This window comes from Mustela nivalis (assembly GCF_964662115.1).
Source record: "Mustela nivalis genome assembly, chromosome: 2".
In the NCBI taxonomy this organism is placed as follows: Eukaryota; Metazoa; Chordata; class Mammalia; order Carnivora; family Mustelidae; genus Mustela; species Mustela nivalis.
The window spans coordinates 160686927-160707657 of record NC_139021.1 but is presented as its reverse complement, the minus strand read 5'-3'; the positions used below and the strand labels follow the sequence as shown (position 1 = coordinate 160707657).

Sequence of the window (20731 nt, the reverse complement as noted above, 5' to 3'; positions counted from 1 at the left end):
TGTTAATTCTTTTTTTCAGAGCCATCATCAATCACTTTAACCCCAAAATTGAATCCTATGCTGCTGTGAATCACATATCCCAACTGTCAGAGGAGCAGGTAAGCCAGTACCCTTCCCAGAGTGACCCTCATAAGTTGTGGCTGGGATCAAGCAGTTGTCCTCTCTTTGATAGCAGAAGTATTCTGTGACTGAGCTGGTAGCAGGAACTAGGCTTCTAAGAGCAATTACTAAGCGATTTGTTGATAGTACTTTAAATAGAGGGATGGCTTCTACTTTTGTGCCTTTGGAAGGGTTCGTTTAATTATATAGAAGATATGTAGGTGAAAACTTAGTGAATTATTATTTTAGAGTGGGTGATAGGCATTTCTTTTTTTAATTTTAGGCAGAGAGTCATTTTGATATTTAAAAATAAATGAGAACTTAGAAATGGATAAAACTGCCAATTAGAAAAACTCTGAGTTCAGCTTAATTTGATGCTGTTTGGTGTGTTAAAATATAAGCCCTCATTGGGGCAGATTTTCCTTAGTAATTGAGTTCTGTCTGCCTTGAGCAATTATTTCTGAGGTTTTTCTATGGTGTGGACTGAACTGGAGATGCAGATAGCATTAGTGTTTGTTTTCCTTGAGTCTGGCCTGATTTCCCCTTCTCCCAAAGTGCCTGCACTCAGCTCTGCATTATATAAAAGTACAGATTGGGGCATTAGCATGGCATGGGATTGAACTTGATGTTTCAGAATGAGACTCTTGAGTCCTGTTTTTAAAAGCACAAAATGAGACATTCTATTCACACAATCTCCTTCCCCCCTCCCCCCCACCAACTCCCAAGATGGAGGGCCAGGGTAGTCATGAGTCGAAAGCCCAGGTATAAGTTCCAAACAAACAAACAAAAAAACATACTCTCCCCTCCCCTCCCCCCTTTTTCTGCCAATGTATCAGTATAACCCTTCTCTGAGTCCTTTGCTGGTACAGCCAGCCAGCTCTGGTGTGAACCTGTGTTCCAGTGTTTCTAAAAGCTCTTCAGCTCACTCAGTGAGGCAGCAGGCAGCCTTTTGCCTAACAGACAGGCTTCTCAGCATTCCCACCAGTGGCTCTTTCCTCAGCCAGATGGATAGGACTCTATTAGACTATCAGTTGTTCCCTTTGACATATTTGTTCTCTTTTGTGAGGCCAGCTGTGAGATTTCCATCCTCTTATTTAAACTGCTTTTATAAATGGCTTTCATTTTCTTTTTTTCATGAGTACTGTTCTTTGATGCCACTGCTCTCTGTGAGGTGCTTTGGGATGCTACCTTCTTCCTGTTGGACCAGTTCAGATCAGTTTACTGTGCCATTTTTATGCAAAAGAATTCAACATCTTGAGTTTTGTATGGGGAAAGAAAAGGTGACTTTTCTATCACAGTGAGCTCTGGTTAGTCTAAAAGCTTAAAAAAAAAAAAAAAAAAAAAAAAGGACACATTTTCCCTGTGAGCCACGTGCAGTATTCACCCCACAGCAGCTTGGGAAGGTCAGGCTGAAATCTCTTTACAGCAGTAGCAGCCACAGACCAATAATAAAAATCCATTCTGGCGCATGAGGCAATCTGGAAAAGGATGATTAGCAAGCACGTGTCCTCACCCTCCTCCAACTTCTCTCAAAGTTAAATGAAGTGATGAAAGTGTCTCAGAAAGAGTCCACAAGCCAGAGATGAGGCGATTTCTATGGAGAGAGAGAGTATACAGGCCTATTCAAGAGTGGGAAAAGGATAGCAGCTCTCAAAGGAATAAATAATTATATGCCTGCTGTTTACAAGGTATGATGCTGGGTAGTGGGGACAGTGGTGAATAATCTAAGTGTAGCCCTTGTGCCATGGAGTTTTTGTACACTTGCTATCTCTCTTAGCAATCCTTTTCACTTAGGGAGTGGGGAAAGGGTGATACTATTCTGGGACCCTTTTCAAAACTACCCTCAAAATAGTTGTTGCTTCTCTTCCCTGACGGACTTTGAAGGGCGCTGAATGACAGCATTACAGTGCACTTGGTTTTATTCTCAGCACTATCGGATTAGAAGTATTTGACTGCCTTGATAATCTCCAACATGTGTTGCAGCACTTCTCTCCCTTCACTTGTGAATATCAGTGCTAATATCACTTAATGTTAAGTGTATTCACAGCTTCCTAAAGAGCTGGCTTTGGGATCCAGCAGGGCCCTGCACTTGTTAGCCTCAAACTAAGTCCAAAGAAAAAATGAGGAACTCAGTCCCCAAGTAGATTCTAACTTACCCCTAAAATAAAACCTAAAGACCATGGATAGGTGTTAACTAGAATTTATAGCACTTTGTAAAATAGCAGATAAGAGAGGGCTCTTGCTAGATCTGCCTGCCCAGCCTGCCATTTTGTTCTGGTAAGAGATTTGTGAATATTATAGTTCTGACAACACCCAGACACATCCCAGCCTCTGTCTGTGGCATTTCAAGGTGATGTTTGTAAATTCATTATTACTTAATAAATAAAGCCCGTTCTCTCACCCTGGAGCTGTTTTTCAGATTTCCAGAGATACATGACATTTTTCGGTTACTTCTCATTGTCTTCATGGAGGACAAAGCCCTTGAAACAGTCAGTACCCTCAGTGTAACTGAATGGTTGTGCATTATCTAGTATAATAAACTACATGCATTTTTTATATTTTATACACAGCTGTAACATTTGTCCAAGGTTGATTGTGAAGCTTGTTCATTTTGACTCCTTTTGTGTGTGTGTGGTAAAATATACATAAAATTTACCATTTTAACCGTTTTCCAATGTATAGTTCAGTGGCATTAAGTATATTCACATCATTGTGCAACCATCACTGCTATACATCTCTGAAACTTTTTCATTATTCCATACTGAAAGCTTATGCCCATTAAACAATAACTACCCATTCCCTTCCCCCTCTTGAAGGTAACCACTGTTGTACTTTCTGTCTCTCTATATATGTCCTTTTTTTTTTTTTTTTTTTTTTCTTCTTAAATCGAGCCCATATTGAGGAACCAGGCTGGCTCAGTGGGAGGAACATGTGACTCTTGATCTTGGGATTGTAGGTTTGAGTCCCACACTGACAAATAAGTGAATAAAATCTTTAAAAAAAGAAAAGAAAAGAAAAGAAAACACATTTCACTATAGTGAATAATTAATTTTAGATGTTATGCAAAATGAAAGAAAATATTTTTAAAAAGGGGAGCTTGGGTGGTTCAGTCAGTGAAACATCTGACTTTAGCTCAGGTCATGATCTCAGGGCCCTGGGATCCAGCCCTGCATGGTGCTCCATGCTCAGCAAGGAGTCTGCTTGTCCCTCTCTCCTTCCCTACCTCCTGTGTGTGCACATGTGCATTCTCTCTCTCGTATAAATAAATGACATACTGATTTATGTCAGCTCTAATTTCCTAATAGGTAAGAGAGGACTTCATGGTAGAACTTTATAAAAGATTCTCTAGAGCCCTGAATATCTAGAGTACATAGTCACAATTTAGGATTCAAGTCAAAACCTTCTCTGAGCACCTGATTCCTTAAGATTTTAGTCACATTGATGACCAATTTTGTGATTTTGAAATATCCCGTTGGAAAAACAAATAAATGATTAGCCCACCTTTCTTTTCTTTTCTTTTCTTTTCTTTTTTAAGATTTTATTTATTGGGGTGCCTGGGTGGCTCAGGGGGTTAAAGCTTCTGCCTTCAGCTCAGGTCATGATCCCAGGGTCCTGGGATCAAGCCCTGCATTGGGCTCTCTGCTTAGCAGGGAGCCCGCTTCCCTTCCTCTCTCTCTGCCTGCCTTTCTGCCTACTTGTGATCTCTGTCAAAAAAATAAATCTTTTTTAAAAATGCTATTAAAGAAAAGATTTTATTTATTAGAAGAGGGAGAAGGTGCACAAGGTGCAGAGGGAGAGGGAGAAGCAGACTCCCTGCTGAGGAGGGCCTCTGTTCCCTAGACCCTGAGATTATGACTTCAGCTGAAGGCAGTCACTTAAGGGACTGAGCCACTGAGGCACTCTGCACTCTTGCTTTCTTTAGCCTTCCCTCAGCTATCAGTATTTTAGCATTTAGTGCCTGCTGTGTGCTAGCCATTTGAGGTATACAGAAATATGATAAACGGTCTTTGTTCTCAGAAGATGGAATAAATTCAAGAGATGGCTTACAGCTTATTGATAGCTGACCAGTACTAGCAGTAGGATCTGTGAGCTCCTGTTAGAGGAAGATCTCTGTAGGTTGTGGTGGTCAAGAAATGCCATATGGAGGAAAGAATTGGGTGGACCTTCAAAGAGCAGGGATAGGGATTGGATAAATGAAGAGGCATAGATTATAAAATGTACTCAAAGCCAGGACCTGGAAAAAAAAAAAAAAAAAAAAACAGAAGAGAGAAGAGTTCCAGAGTTTCTATAAATCTTGTCCTTGGGTCACAGGGTACCCAGAGGCTGAATGACTTAGAAATACAATTCAGGGGACTCCTGGGTAGCTCAGTCAGTTAAGCATCTGTCTGCCTTTGGCTCAGGTCATAATCTCAGGATTGAGGGATCCAGCCCTGCTTTTGGCTCCCTGCTTGGAGGAGAGCCTGCCCCTTCCTCTCCCTCTGCCTGCCCCTCCCCCTGCTCCCTCTCTCAATCTCTCTCTGTCAAATAAATAAATAAAATCTTTGGGAGGGGGCACCTGGGTGGCTCAGTGGGTTAGGCCGCTGCCTTCGGCTCAGGTCATGATCTCAGGGTCCTGGGATCGAGGCCCGCATCGGGCTCTCTGCTCAGCAGGGAGCCTGCTTCCCTCTCTCTCTCTCTGCCTGCCTCTCCATCTACTTGTGATTTCTCTCTGTCAAATAGATAAATAAAATCTTTAAAAAAAAAAAATCTTTGGGAGGAAAAAAAAAGAACAGTCCAGTCATTTAAATTGTCATCACAGCTTCCATCTCTACTGTACTGATGCTAATCTCTGTTCTAATTGTACTGCCTTTGATTCAATTAGTAAGTGTTAACCAAAGGCCTAATATGAACTAGTCTCAGTGCTAGGCATGTGATGAGACCTACTGGGCAAACCAAGCTTTTTAAAAAAATGTTGGTAAAAAAACACATAACAAAATTTACCACCGTAATCATTCATTTTTAAGTGTACAGTACAGTAGTGTTGACGTGTGCTTGTTGTTGCACAATTGATCTCCAGAACTATTTCTTTTTTTTTTTTTAAGATTTTTATTTATTTATTTGACAGAGAGAGATTACAAGTAGGCAGAGAGGCAGGCAGAGAGAGAGAGGAGGAAGCAGGCTCCCCGCTGAGCAGAGAGCCTGATGCAGGACTCGATCCCAGGACCCTGAGATCACGACCTGAGCCGAAGGCAGCGGCTTAACCCACTGAGCCACCCAGGCGCCCAGATCTCCAGAACTATTTCATCTTGCAAAACTAAAGCCCTATTGTTGAACAACTTACCTTTCCCCCTTCGTCCTAACCCTGGCAACCACCATTCTACATTGTTTTCTAGGAGTGGGCAAACCTCTTTTGAAACTGATGCACCTTTCAGGCAAGTGGCTCAGGAGCTGGCTAAAAATTTCTCTACGTACAGACTTGGGAATTTTCCAGGAGTATCACAAGCTGGTCTACTGACATCCCCATATGTCACAGAACCATAGGACAGGACATAGTAACCCTACCCCCATTATCTCTTTAAGTCTCGACTCTCACTAGGGCTTTATATTTTGGAATCAGAGGAGGCATGTATAATGTTTTGTATTACAAGAGGTACCTTCAAAAGTATTGTGACAAAGCAAAGAATCTAACTTACTTATAGAATTAGGTTAAGGTAAATTAGGGAAACAGTGCTTCATATCTGAATGAATAAAAGTTACATTGGAAGCTACTATGTCTGTCTGCTAGTAATCTTTCTAAACCTTTTGATTTTTTCCAGATCCTAAGATAAGAGGCACTACAAATAAATGCTAGGCATTTAGAAATCCTAATGAAACCTAGCTTTATTTTCCCACAGAGGAGTGAGACAGTAATAAGAGAAAAGTCGTGGGGCAAACATTATTAGGGGCCCTGGGTGGCACCCATTACTTGAGAACATCTAAGAGGAAGCACAGAAAGATCTCAGGGGAGATAATCCTAAGAGCTTCAGGGCTTATGAGGAAATGGAGCCTGATGTTTCAGCTTTAGAGTTGGGGGCCCTTGATGTGCTAGTATATGTTGAAGAACTGCTGACAGAGGTGGCGGTTGGGAAGGGGGCTGATTTGTAGTGTTGGGTGTGACTCCTCCCACTGTGTCTACCAGCTTGAAGCCCTGTGGCTCTCACAATGTTTGAAAATTTAATTGTCAGCTCTCCCAGGCCAAGTGTGTATGAGCTAATGCCATCACATCACTGGTTGTTGAGGATGACTGGGAGAACGGGGCTGTAAAGCTATGAGGCAGGCCTTTCTGAGCAGGGGTGAGTGTACCCTACTTCCTACCTGGGAACCACTGATAGAAGTTCCTCCCCAGGGCGATTGAGACCTCTGAGTAGCCCACTCTGAGAGCCGCTGTGATGTTTTCTCGTCTTAGAGCAGGGCCTTAACCATCATGCATAGCAGCCTTGACAGAGACACACGCTGGAGATCTGAGATTTAGGACTCCTGTGATAGCCATGACTCAGTTTCTTGTACGTGGCATTGTGTTTTTCTACAACAGCCTGTAGTTTTGCACTGCCTCTCTGTAACCCTGAGTGATGGTTGCTGTGCAAATTCCTACTGAGTGCAAGCATGGGACACAGCATTGGCTTCCTCGTTGCTGTCACTTAGACTCCAGCTTTCAGGTGACCTATTTGGCAGAAAAAGTTTGGTGTGAGTTGTTCATTAACTGGACTCACTAAGGCAGGAAAGACAGAGGCAGAGGCAGAGGGATTTTCTTACAAGCTGTTTAACCTCAGAAATCAACTTGATGTGATATAGGGCATCTTGAGAAGGTCCACATAAGAGCGTGAGCTGATGTGCTGCTAGGATGGCCACAGTTTTACTTGGACCAGGAGGTGGGCTGCACTGCCAGAAAAAGGAGAGATGATATCTTGGATTTTAAGAGGACATAAATAGATAAAAGGAAAGGAACAGCTAGTAGTTACTGAGCTTGGCAGTTTTACATAGGTTATTTACTTAAGTGTTGTATCAGCTGTTTGGGGTAGGTGCCGTTATCATTTTATAGATGAGGTTGCTAAAGAGGCTAAGTCTTGCCTGGGGTCCCACAGCTGCTTGTGCAAAGCCGTAACATGATCATAGGTCTGTCTGACCCTGATGTCTGAGCTTCTTCTCTTCATCAGGCTGAGGCATGTGTGACAACCTGAGCTTGCCAGGTATCCTGAAGGAGGCGGAAGGCCAGGGAGAGGAAGGTGGAAGGAGAAGCAGGGATGGTGCAGATAGCAGGGCTCACTCCTGGGGCATGGGGAAAAGACCTGGTTTGGGAAGGGACCATTCAGTTGAGGAAGGTAAGTACTAAACAGGGGCTTGAGGAGTTGCCTGCCAGGTAGGCAGAAATGCCTAAGTAAAGGGTCCTGGCACATTATGATAACTTTATAAATGAGGAAAGAGTCTCTTTGTTCCATCAAGCATGTCTGCAAAGTCACTATGAGAAATAAAGCTTTTCCAAACACCAAAGGAACATGGTGAGTTAAGAGAGAGAGAGATTTATTTTTTTCTAATAGGTAATATAGTTACATGGGCCAAACTCCAAAAGGTGGCACGCTGAATTTTAATTGTTTTTAAAGTAGGAGTTTCATTTTGCTAAAACAACAGCAACAAAACAAAGACTCTCAAAATCAATATCCCACAGCCAAGCTAGATGAATACAGAGGTCACTGGTGAAGAGCTCAGCTTAATATTCCTCTCTGCTGCTGACAGCATTTTCTCTAACTAAATATGAATTTTGAAATGTGCACTACATGAACTTCTGGTCTTCCTCAGTCAGGCTTCATTGCCAGTGAAGCTTCATTGGCAGTGCACAGAAGAACAGTGTTGCAGCTTGTAGGAGTTGCAGTTGTCAGCTGTTCCAGAGGTTACAGGAGACAGCAGCCCTTGCTTTCTTAGTTTAATCTGAGAAGGATCCTTTACTCTAATTATTAGATGAGCATGTACAAGTAGGACTTCCCTCTTTGGTTTGTTTTTTTAGCTACCTTCCTCCTTCCAAATAGAGTTTTGGGAACTTTTATTTTATTTCTACTGCAACCTCTTCTTCAGGAAGTAGCTCAAAACTCTATAACGTGTGCTGGAAAAAGTATGGTTTACCACTCTGCTGACATTAGAGGCCAAAGATATTGCCATGCAAACATTTGTCTGCTACAGGCTGTGCTAACTGGAAATGTTTTTGCTAGGTGCCATGACAGCACTCTGACCTTTCACGGTGATACTGTGCAAAGGAAGTTGCAATCTTAAAAATGACCCACTCAGCTAGCGGGAAATTGTGGATAACCCCCAACTGGGATTTCTGTTAAAGAATTCTGTCTTTCAGGGAGGGATAGATAAGTGAGGCCTGACAGGGAGGCAGAGACCCCCATGTCACACTGCTGGTGAGTTAGGAGCAGAGGCAATGCTTTCCTCTCTCCCTCCCTGAGATGTGATGTTTCCAAAGAAAGAAACCTCAGGTGGGGAAGACAGAGACACCTGCCTCTTGGTTTGAGCTGGGAGGAGTGTCCTGCCTACAGTAAGCCACAGAGAAGGAGAAGGCCTGATGCGATATTTGTGTCATGATTCTCCCACCTACATTACCTTGGCTGCCTCTTAGTGTGATTGCATGCCTTGCTTGTAGAGGGTAAGGGCCTGGGCACATTGAATCTGTAATTAGTGCAAAGAAAAGCTTCATGAGGGCTGCCTAGGGCGTCAGCCAAATAAAGTCAGAGAGGTGGGGCAACTGCCCAGGGAAATTAAAGTCACTGTCACCACTCCTTTAACCAGCTGATGGCCTCTCACTAATCACCCACTGTGAGGTTCATTATCTGATCCACCTTGCTGAAGGGCAGAGCCAGTGTCAGATCAATAAATCTCAGGGCAGTGGAAAGCCCTTTAGTAACAGGCTTGAAAGACATGGATGGACTAGGGGAATTGGCCAGCTTACACTGGTTCTGAAATTGAGTTTAGTCCTGAAGTATAGGAGATGAAAATAGAAAGAGAAAATAAAAGGGGGAAACGTCTACATATTCGATGCAGGATGGCTGTATATAGAGGAAGCAGTTACCTTTTAAAAGGTATTATCTTTTTTTTTTTTTTGCCCAAGATTTTTGTGTCCACCTTTGGGATCCGAGGTTCCAAACAATTATATTGGATGACTGTGCCCTGGAGAGAGATTCAGGTTATCTTGGATTGAAGGTCACTGTAAACACATCAGTAGAGGGAGGGGTCCCCACTCAGTAGAGTCAGATTTTGTTACCAGGTTGTTATTTGTTCTAGTTCCTGGGCTATTGGCTTGTTTTCCTTGTTTCAGCCACTTTGGGCTGAAGTGTTTTTGAAAAAGAACCAGTTCTTACCTCTTAAGGAAGCTCTCAGAACCTCTCTTCGTCTAAGAATTCTCTACTTCTGAGTGTCTTTGGTTAGTGCAATAAGACAAGGAATACATGTCCTAGCCTCAAGTTTCCGAGATTCATTTTTTTCCATGCAAAAGTACAGAAGTATCTGCTGTGTGCCGAGCCAGGGGCTATAAAAATGCAAAATTCGTGCCTCCCCTTGAAGACTTCACAGTATGAGAACCAGCATCGCTGTTTTCTTGCTTAGACTTTTGCCTGTGTGTTCTCCTGTAGACTTCAGGGGATATATGTGACATGATTACAGCCCCGCCTGACCCTTTGTAAACCTAAGATAAAATCTTCCTGTTCTCATAACCTAGAGAAATATTACCTCAGAAATCCATAAATGGTGGGCCAATGACTTTCTTTTGAAGTGGGTTTCCATAAGGAGAGTCCTGGCCATCTCATATCTTTATCTTTGCCTCGTTTTCATTAAAAAGGCAAAATTACAGGCGCCTGAGTGGCTCGGTGGGTTAAGCCTCTGCCTTCAACAGGTCATGATCTCAGGGACCAGGGATCAAGCCTTGAATCTTGGGTTCTCTGCTCAGCAGGGAGCCTGCCTCCCCCTCTCTCGTTGCTTGCCTCTCTGCCTAGTGTGATCTCTCTGTCAAATAAATAAATACAATCTTAAAAAAAAAAAAAAAAGGCAAAATCAGGACCATCATTAGGTTGGTAAAAGCAGGACCTTATAAGCCTCCAAGCTTGGCAAATGATTTGAGTTTGTCAGAAGGTTCAGGTAAGTACCACCACTTAGGAAAACATCAGGTGGCTAGTGCCCAGCTGAAAATTATTCTAAACACTGTTGATTGCTACACACAGTCCATTTAAGTTGTTAGGGAGGATTTCCAGGAGTGGAGGAGTAGAAGGGAGGAACACAGTGAGGGGAATCCTTGGCATTGTCAAAATACTGAGAACTCGTAACTCAGAGTTACTTTTCTAATATATCAATCTGAATCATTCTTGGCCCCAACCAAAAATAGAATAGTAAGACCAAAAAAGACATAAGCTGGGGCTCTTGGATGGCTCAGTCATTAAGTGTCTGCCTTCAGCTCAGGTCATGATCCCAGGTGATGGGATCAAGCCGCACATCCGGCTCCATGCTCAGCAGGAAGCCTGCTTCTCCCTATCCTACTCCCCCTGCTTGTGTTCCCTCTCTCACTGCCCCTCTCTCTCTCTCTCTGTCAAATAGATAAATAACATCTTTAAAAAAAAAAAAAACATAAACTTATTCCATGGACATACATCTTTTTTTTAACTAGCCATTATTTACTGAATTTTTAAAAACTTTATTGTATAATTGACATATAATAAGACATAATAAGACATATTTATGCAAATATGTATGTCCACCACCTCCACAACATCGAACATTTCCATCTCCTAAAAAAGTTCTCCTTTAGGGGCGCCTGGGTGACTCAGTGGGTTAAAGCCTCTGCCTTCAGCTCCGGTCGTGATCTCAGGGTCCTGGGATCTAGCCCCACATCGAGCCCCACATCAGGCTCTCTGCTCAGCAGGAACCCTGCTTCCCTCTCTCTCTGCCTGCCTCTCTGCCTGCTTGTGATCTCTCTCTGTCAAATTAAAAAAAAAAATAAAAAGTTCTCCTTTAAAGTCAGTCTTTCCTGAGTCTGTGCCCTAAGGCAAGCATCCGTGTGTTTTTTGTCACTATAGATTAGATTTGTCTTCTATAAATTTTTGCATAAATATATATGTGCTCTTTTGTGTCCGAGATTCATCTATGTTGGGACAGTCTTTTTTTTTTTTTTTTAAGATTTTATTTATTTATTTGACAGAGAGAGATCACAAGTAGATGGAGAGGCAGGCAGAGAGAGAGAGAGAGAGAGAAGCAGGCTCCCTGCTGAGCAGAGAGCCCACTGCGGGACTCGATCCCAGGACCCTGAGATCAGGACCTGAGTCAGAATAGATACATCTATAGAGACAGAATAGATTAATGGCTACCCAGGACTAGGGTTGGGAAGCAGAATGGGGAATGATTGCTAATGGGTATGAAGATTTTTGAGGGGTTCATGAAAGTGTTCTAAATTTAGATCGTAGTGATAGTTCCACAAATATGTGAATATATTGTACACTTTAAATGAATGAATTTTATGGTATATAAATTATGTCTCAGTAAAGATCTTTAACAAAAAGAAAAACTATACCAAACTGTTTTAAAAAGTTGTACCATTTCAGGGGCGCCTGGGTAGCTCAGTGGGTTAAAGCCTCTGCCTTTGGCTCAGGTCATGATCCCAGGATCCTGGGATTGAGCCCCACATCGGGCTCTCCGCTTAGCGGGGAGCCTGCTTCTCCCTCTCTCTTTGCCTGCCTGTCAAATAAATAAATAAATAAATATCTTTAAAAAACAAAAAAAAAAGGCTGTACCAATTCTCATTCCAACTGACAATGAATATGAGTTTTAGCTACTCCATATTCTTCTCGCACTTGGAATTGGGTTTTTTAATTTTACCCATTATATGGGTATGCAGTGCTGTCATTAAACTGTATACTTACTATATCACCTTTTGTCTTGTTGCATCTGAGAGAGCAAGATGGGTCACCAGCAGCTCTGCTGGAGCCATCTGAAGAAATTTGGCCAGGGTGCTGCTGCTTGCTGTGTCTGCTCATACTGACACAGTTTGATCTGGAAATACAGCCTATGGCCTCAATATGTGCTGCCAGTATTTCCTCCAGTACTCAAAGGATATAGGCTTCGTTAAGTTGGGTTAAGTGAACTTTCTTGAATGGGTCATCCATTCAAGGCAGCACATATGCTAAAATTGGAATGATATAGCGAAGATTAGCATGGCTCCTGTGCAAATTTGAAACGCAAATTTGTGAAGTATTCCGTATTTTTACTAGAAAAAAAAAGTGTTTTGAATATTCTAGGGTCCTTTGCATTTCCATATAAAGAGTGAAATTAGCTTGTCCATTTCTATAAAAAAAAATCTGCTTAGATTTTGATTAAAACTGCATTAACTCTAGGTGAACTTTGGGGAGAATAGACACTTTAATAATATTGTTTTAAAATCCATGAACTTAAAATATGTCCATTTATTTAGATCTTTTACATTTTCTCATCAGTGTTTTGTAGTTTTTGAGCATCCTATTTTGTTCCGTCTTTTTCCTTATTTCATTATTTATGTTATATAAATGGTATTTTTGACTTTCAATTTTTTTCTTAGTGTTTAGACATAGAATAGTTTTATATTGACCTTTTTTCCTGAAGCTTTGATAAACTCATATTTAATTCTTTTTTTATGGTCCTTAGAGTTTCCTGTGCTCATAAGCATGTTGTATACTGATCTGTGTATCTTTCAGATCTGTATGTCTTTGATTTCTTTTTCTTTCCTTATTGCACCTGTTAGGACCTCCAGTAAAATACTGAAATGGTAAGAGTAGACCTCTCTTTCAGATTTCCAAAAGAAAGCATTTGTTCTTTCATCATTAAGTAATGTGTTTGCTGTCAGTTTTCAGAGATTCCCTGTGTTAGGTTGAGGAAATTTCCTTCCATTCTGAGTTCGCTGAGAAATTTTTATCATGAATACATGTTGAATTTTATCAGTGCCTTTTTTTTTTTTTTTTTTGCATATACTGAGATGATTATATAGATTTTCTCTCTCCTTTTTAAGTATTTTTTTGAGTCCCAGTGTGGGGCTTAAACTTACAACCCCAAGATCAGGAGTTGCATGCTCTACTCCCTGAGCCAGCCAGGTGCCCCTGGATTTAATCCTTATTCTGATATAGAGTTATGGTGATTAATTATAATACTAACTTAACCTTATATTCCTGGGATAAACTCCTCTTGATCATAATGCAGTATTTATTTTATACATTACAGAATTTGAATTGCTAATATTTTGTTGATTATTCTTATCAGTGTTTATAAGGGATGTCAGTTCCATAGTTTCCTTGCAATGTCTTTGGTTTTGATATTAGAATAATATTGCTCTATGAATAAGTTGTGTACTATTCCTTCATTTTTAAAAATGAGTTTGTGTAGGATTGGATTATATCTTGCTTAATGATTAATAGAATTAACCAGTGAGGGCATCTGGGCCTAGAGTTTTCTTTGCAGGAAGAATTTTTTACCCACATTTTATTATAAGAAATTTCATGGGTGCCTGAATGACTCAGTTGTTTGGGTACCCATTTCAGCTGGGATCATAATCTCAGGGTTGTGGGATTGAGCCCCACATGGGAATCAACACTGAGCATGGGGACTGCTTGGGATTCTCTCCCTCTGTCCCCCATCCCACTCACACATACTCTCTCTCTCTCTCTCTCTCTCAAAAAAAAAAAAAAAAAATAGAAAGAAAATTGAAAATACACAGTAAAGATGAAAAAATTACACAGTGAATATCAATATAATCACCACCTAGATTCTGTCATTTACACTTTACTGTATTTTATCACATACCTGATCCGTAAGTGGCCCTCCATCAATTCATCTTATTTTTTTATGTGTTTCAAAGTAAATTGCATATATCAATATACTTCTGTGGGAAGCATTTTTTTTTTTAAGATTTTATTTATTTATTTGTCAAAGAGAGAGTAAGTGCACAGGCTGGGGGAGCTGTAGGCAGAGGGTTTCCCTGGGAGAAGTATTTTAATTATTAATTCAGTTTCTCTAATAAATTTAGGGATAGTCAGGTTCTCTACGTGTTCTTGAGCCAGTTTTAGTCATTTGTGTCTTCAAGGAAGTTATTTATTAATATGTGTTGTTAAATTTATTGGCACAAGCTGTTCATATATATAGCCTATATCCTTTTTCCCTTTAATTGCCCATAGGATTGGGGCACCTGGGTGGTCAGTCAGTTAAGTGTGGACTCTTGATTTGGCTCAGTTCATGATCTCAGGGTCATGGGACTGAGTGCACAAGCACAGAGCGAGAGGGGGAAGCAGACTCCCTGCTGAGCAGGGAGCCTGACCTGGGGCTGGATCTCAGGACCCTGGGATCATGACCTAAGCCAAAGGTAGATGCTTAACCAACTGAGCCACCCATGTTTGAAGTCTCCTTTGTCAGATATTACAATAGCAATTCTACTTTAATTAATGTCTTCAGAAGGATATCTTTCTCCATCTTTTCACTTTCAACCTGTGTCTTTATATTTTAGGTGAATTTCCTTTAGACAACCCAAAGTTGGATCTTAATTTTATGTCCAATCTGACAGTCTCTGTCTTTTGATTGAAGTGTTACTTTTTTTTTTTTTAAGATTTTATTTATTTATTTGACAGAGAGAGATCACAGTAGACAGAGAGGCAGGCAGAGAGAGAGAGAGAGAGGGAAGCAGGCTCCCTGCTGAGCAGAGAGCCCGATGCGGGACTCGATCCCAGGACCCTGAGATCATGACCTGAGCCGAAGGCAGCGGCTTAACCACTGAGCCACCCAGGCGCCCCTGAAGTGTTACATTTAATTTATTTATCAGTATGGCTGAGTTAAAATCTGCCGTTTTACTGGTTTTTTTTTTTTCCTTTTTCTCCACCTGTTCTTTTTTTTTCTTTTCTGCCTTCTTTTGGATTAACTGTGTGTCTTTTAGTATATTTTATGTCCACTGTTGACTTTTTAGCTGTACCTCTTCATTTGGTTTTTAGTGGTTGCTCTTTAATTTATCACAATGTACCTTCAAAATAATGTTATATATGACTTCATGTAACATGTAATAACCTTGCAATCATTTGTTTCTCTTTGCTCCCTGTGTACTAGTGTTGTCATTTATAAATTTTCTTCCAGGTCTTATAAATACATTGCTATTAGTATTATTATTTCTTAAACAGGAGAAAAACCAAATTTAATAGTGTACATAGGCACATGGAGGAATGCACACAACATAGGAATTCCCACAGTGCTATTATTTTTTGCTTTAAAGAGTCAATTACCTTTTTTCTCATTTTAAAATTTATATTAAAGTATTTTGTGTTTATCCATGTATTTACCATTTCCAATGTTCTTCATTCCTATTTACAGACCCAGATAAAGTAATTTTCCTTCTGCCAGAAGGACTTCTTTTAACATCTTTGTAGTGCAGGACTTTTGGCAACATATTCTCTCAGACTGTTTGAAAAGATCTGTATTTCACCCTCATTTCTGAAGGATATGCTGCTGGATATAGAATTCTAGCTTAAGGGGCACCTGGGTGGCTCAGTGGGTTAAAGCCTCTGCCTTCAGCTCAGGGCATGATCCCAGGGTCCTAGGATCGAGCCCCGCATCAGGCTGTCTGCTCCGCGGAGAGCCTGCTTCCTCCTCTCTCTCTGCCTGCCTCTCTGCCTACTTGTGATCTCTGTCTGTCAAATAAATAAATAAAATCTTAAAAAAAAAAAAAAAAGAATTCTAGCTTAACAGTACATTTTTGGGGGCACAGATAGTATTTTGTTGTTTTCTGGTTTATATAGTTTCTGACAAGAAATGTGAATTCTTCTCTTTTTTCCCTCTCCATATAATATATTTTTTCCCCTCTGGCTGCTTTTGATATTCTGTAGTACTAATTCTCAGTGATTTTATTATGTTGTCCTTTACATCTTCCATTTTGTTTATTATGTTCATGGACATTTTTAAATACTTGAACACATTTACAATATCTTTATTTTATTTTTATTTATTTATTTATTTAAGATTTTATTTATTTACTTGACAGACAGATCACAAGTAGGCAGAGAGGAGGAAGCAGGCTTCCCACTGAGCAGAGAGCCCGATGCGGGGCTGGATCCCAGGACACTGGGATCATGACCTGAGCCGAAGGCAGAGGCTTTAACCCACTGAGCCACCCAGGTGCCCCATCTTTTTTTTTTTTAAAGATTTTATTTATTTGACAGAGAGACACAGTGAGAGAGGGAACACAAGCAGGGGGAGTGGGAGAGGAAGAAGCAGGTTTCCCGCTGAGCAGGGAGCCCGATGAGGGGCTCCATCCCAGGACCCTGGGATCACGACCTGGGTGACCTGAGCTGAAGGCAGACGCTCAAGGGCTTAGCCACCCAGGTGCCCTATAATAGCTCTTTTTATTTTAGAGGTGGGGAGGGAAGAGGAAGAGAGTTTTCTTTTTAAAGATTTAATGTGTTTTAGAGTGTGCATACACTTGCACAAGGGAGCAGGGGGAGGGGCAGAGGGGAAGGAGAGGAAACTAGCAGAGACTCTGGCTGTCCACTGAGCCTGATATGGGACTTAATCTCAGGACCTGATCATGAACTGAGCTGAGATCAGTAGTCGGATGCCTCACCCACTGAGCCATCCAGGCACTCCAGAAAGAGAGAGTCTTAAGCAGGCTCCATGCTCAGCATGGAGTAACCCAACACAGTAACCCAACACAGGGCTTAGCCTCATGACTGTGAGGTCGTGACCTGAGCCAAAATCAAGAGTCGGACTCTTAACTCACTGAGCCACCAGGCTCCCCTATAATAGTTATTTAAATGTCCTTTCTTTTATTCCAGTATCTCATATCTGGGTCTGTTTCATTTGAGTAATACTCCCTTCTAACCAAAAGAACCATTTTACGTGTCTGGTAATTTTTTATTGGATATTAGGCATTGTCAGTATTATGTAGTTGAGTGCTAGATTTTGTTGCCTTTATTAAATAGTTTTGATGATTTACACAAGCTTACTCCCAAATCTCAAAACAACAAAGAGAACTGAAACATGAAGCTCTTGCATAGCTGATATTTTGTCCTTTTAACTGTGTACTTGATCACTGTGTCCCTTTTAGGCCAGGTCTCGATGGATAGGCTTTGCCCTGTATAAGAGAAGGTTAAGCAAACGGTATCTGAAGGAAATAAACAGTCTTCTCTGGGTATTAGTTAGTCTTGGAGCTCCTGAACCTAATTGTTTCTTCTCCTCATCTTCTGAGATGCAAATCTGTTAGTTACAGTATGCAAAAAAGTGCTAAAAATAGCTCAGCAAGACTCTGAACCTGGCTATTCAAAGAACAGCGGTGTATCTGCTTAGATTGTTTTGGACAGTTATCTAATGACTACCTTGCACAGTTGAGCTGAGAATGTGCAGTTGAAATTCATTGCTAAATTGAACACACCTCAAAAGGACAGTTTAGAATGGGTCAAACCTGATTTGAGAAATTGAAGCTATAGATTGTGTGTTTGGGAAGTAAAGTAATATTCTTACCCACCTTTTTTTTTTTTTTTTAAAGATTTTATTTATTTATTTGACAGAGAGAGATCACAAGTAGACAGAGAGGCAGGCAGAGAGAGAGAGAGAGGCAGGCTCCCTGCTGAGCAGAGAGCCCAATGCGGGACTCGATCCCAGGACCTTGAGATCATGACCTGAGCCGAAGGCAGCAGCTTAACCCACTAAGCCACCCAGGCGCCCTCTTACTCACCTTTTTAACATTTTGCTCATCTCTTGTGCAGGACTTACTTTCTCAGCGTCAGGGCTGAGCCTAACCAGTCTGTCCTCAGGTGGTAAGACCTGACAGAGCCTAGGCTGTCAATGCCAGAGTCACAGACTTATCAGAGCTAACGGCCTCCCAGCGGCTGCCGTTTCATGGGCCCTACTACACTGGTGGAAATTTTTGCACTCAGAAATAACTGACAGAGTAATGTAAAGCGGAGGAGATGGAGGACAAAAGAAGAGAGATCTTGGATTCTTGCGTTTTCCCTATTTTAAAAGGTGTGACGCTCGCACTGTTAGTTTTGCAGCTGATTCCAAACCACACTAAGCACTGCTGGCTCCATCCTGCATGTGCTTCTCTCTGTGGGTCTGTCCGTCCAAGGTGGTTTATCTTGAATCCCCATTTTGCTTTTCACTCCTTAAAGGCAGGACTTGGTTCTGATACTTTAGAAGCCGATCAGAATGCTGAGAAGAATGCCGGGTATACTGTGATGGTCTAAATCTAATCTTATGGTATGACCTTGATGAGAAATTCCTTTCCTTTTTGGTTGGGCCTAAGTGTTACTAAATTAGTCCACAAGCATGTTCAGTGTTTGCTGTTTCTTAGGACTCTGTTAGGCATTGTGGAAAATCTATAATGTAACACAGGGTCTTTTCCTTCAGGGGGCTGAGAATCTAGCTGTGACACAGTTTCAGTAAGGAAATCAGTGGTAGTAGCATGTTTGTTTCTCCAGGAGAGGACCTGCCACTCTGCCTCACACATTCTTTCCTCCATAGGAAATCCCTCTTTGGGAAGCCTATGGAAGACTCAATCTCTTTCAGAAAGTGGGGGAGGGGAAAGTTTGCTCATTTATGACAAAGCTTGAAATTTCAGGTTCTAAAAAGCAGTTATTTCTAATAATACACTATATGTTATGGGGCTCCTGGGTGACTCAGTCCATTGAACGTCTGCCTTTGGCTTGGGCCATGATCCCAGGGTCCTGGGATTGAGCCCCGTCCCATCTCCCTCTGCTATGCTCTCTCTCTCTCTCTCTCTCTCAAATAAAATAAATATCTTTAAAAGGAGAGAGAGAGAGAGATGAAAGATTGTTTTAGAAAAAAGTTAAATAGGGGCGCCTGGGTGGCTCAATGGGTTAAGCCCCTGCCTTCGGCTTGGGTCATGATCTCAGGGTCCTGGGATCGAGCCCTGCATCGGGCTCTCTGCTCAGTGGGGAGCCTGCTTTCTCCTCTCTCTCTCTGCCTGCCTCTCTGCCTACTTATGATCTCTCTCTGTCAAATAAATAAATAAAATCTTAAAAAAAAAAAAAGTTAAATAATTGAATTAAAAAAGAAAAACAAAAAGCAGTTATTCGTAGAGTTATATTAAAATTAAAGAGAATCCTAATAATGTAAAGCATTCTCTGTGTGTCAGGTGATATGACTGGCACTTTATATCTATTGTATTTCTCTCTGAAGAACATTATTATAATCCTCATATTACAGATGAGGAAACCAAGGCTCACCCAGGCTAACCTGCTAGTAAGTGGTAGAGCTAGGTTGAGTTTGGGCAGGCTGACTCTAGAGTCATACTCCCCCCCCCCAATATAATTAACATACAGTGTTACTTTAGTTTCAGGTGTATATCGTAGTGATTCAGCAGTGTCATATATTATTCAGTGTTCATCAAGAAAAGTGTCCTCTCTTGGGGTGCCTGGGTGGCTCAGTGGGTTAAGCCGCTGCCTTCGGCTCAGGTCATGATCTCGGGGTCCTGGGATCGAGTCCCGCATCGGGCTCTCTGCTCGGCAGGAGCCTGCTTCCTCCTCTCTCTCTCTCTGCCTGCCTCTCTGCCTACTCGTGATCTCTCTCTGTCAAATAAATAAATAAAATCTTTAAAAAAAAAAAAAAGAAAGAAAAGAAAAGTGTCCTCTCTTAATCTCAGGAAACACTGAGGGTTGCTGGAGGGGAGGGGGGTAGGAGGAATGGGGTGGCTAGGTGATGGACATTGGGGAGAGTATGTGCTGTGGTGAGCAGTGTGAATTGTGTAGGACTGTCAAATCACAGACCTGTGCACCTGAAACAAATAATACGTTATATGTTAATTAAGAAAAAAAAAAGATAAGTGTCCTCTCAGGCGCCTAGGTGGCTCAGTCATTTGGGTGTCTGCCTTCAGCTCAGGTCATGATCCTGGAGTCCTGGATCGAGTCCCACATCTGGCTACCCACTCAGCGGGGAGTCGTCTTCTCCCTCTGACCCTCCCACCTCATGTGCTTTCTCTCTCAAATGAATGAATAAAATCTTAAAAAAAAAATGATAAGTGTCCTCTTAATCCCGTTCTCCTATTTCACCAACCCCCCACCCACCCCCGCTCAGGCAACCAACAGTTTGTTCTCTTCTAGTTAGCAGTCTGTTTTTTGGGTTGTCTCTCTTTTTTTCCCTCTATTCATTTTTTTGTTGTGTTCCTTAAATTCCACATGAGAGTGAAATACAGCCATACTCCTATGTTCTTTTGAAAATTAGTAGCTGTTGGTTGAAACTCTTTTCCAGGGACCAAATACAGCTAGACCCAGTAGTGACCCATCAAGGTCTTTACTTGGCAAACATCTTTGCTGTGCTCCTTGTTTACCTTGTTCTGAATTTGGAAGAATAAATATGAGTTAGGGCAGAGGAAGAATTGTCTTTTTGCTTCTTTATCATCTGCATTCTGCTTTCATGCAATCCAGCACCTGACCAGGGCACCACTTAACTGTGAGAGTGCCACCGAGAGGCTGTCCTTACACTGGTGAGATCGCAAGGTTAAGGACAGACCTTTATTGCTTCTGGAAGAAGAGAGGGTTGTTCCTCATTGGAAGACACATCACCAGGTGTGGGGAAGGTCTGGTTTGGGGAAAGTCAGGGAAGGATGGTTGGCTACATAGATTAG

The 20731-nt window shown here is 41.6% G+C and overlaps 1 protein-coding gene and 1 long non-coding RNA gene across 3 annotated transcripts in view; one reads left to right on the top strand and one right to left on the bottom strand.

Moving 5' to 3' along the window:
* Nucleotides 1–20731, bottom strand: part of LOC309860359 — a 108908-nt gene that overhangs the window by 31717 nt on the left and 56460 nt on the right. The window lies entirely within an intron of this gene.
* ARMH3 (armadillo like helical domain containing 3) overlaps nucleotides 1–20731 on the top strand; it is a 184172-nt gene that overhangs the window by 151315 nt on the left and 12126 nt on the right. For both annotated transcript variants that reach the window (XM_082722373.1, XM_082722374.1), the window contains exon 24: nucleotides 20–98. In XM_082722373.1, coding sequence (XP_082578499.1) covers nucleotides 20–98 — 79 coding nt within the window. The remainder of the gene's footprint in view (nucleotides 1–19; nucleotides 99–20731) is intronic.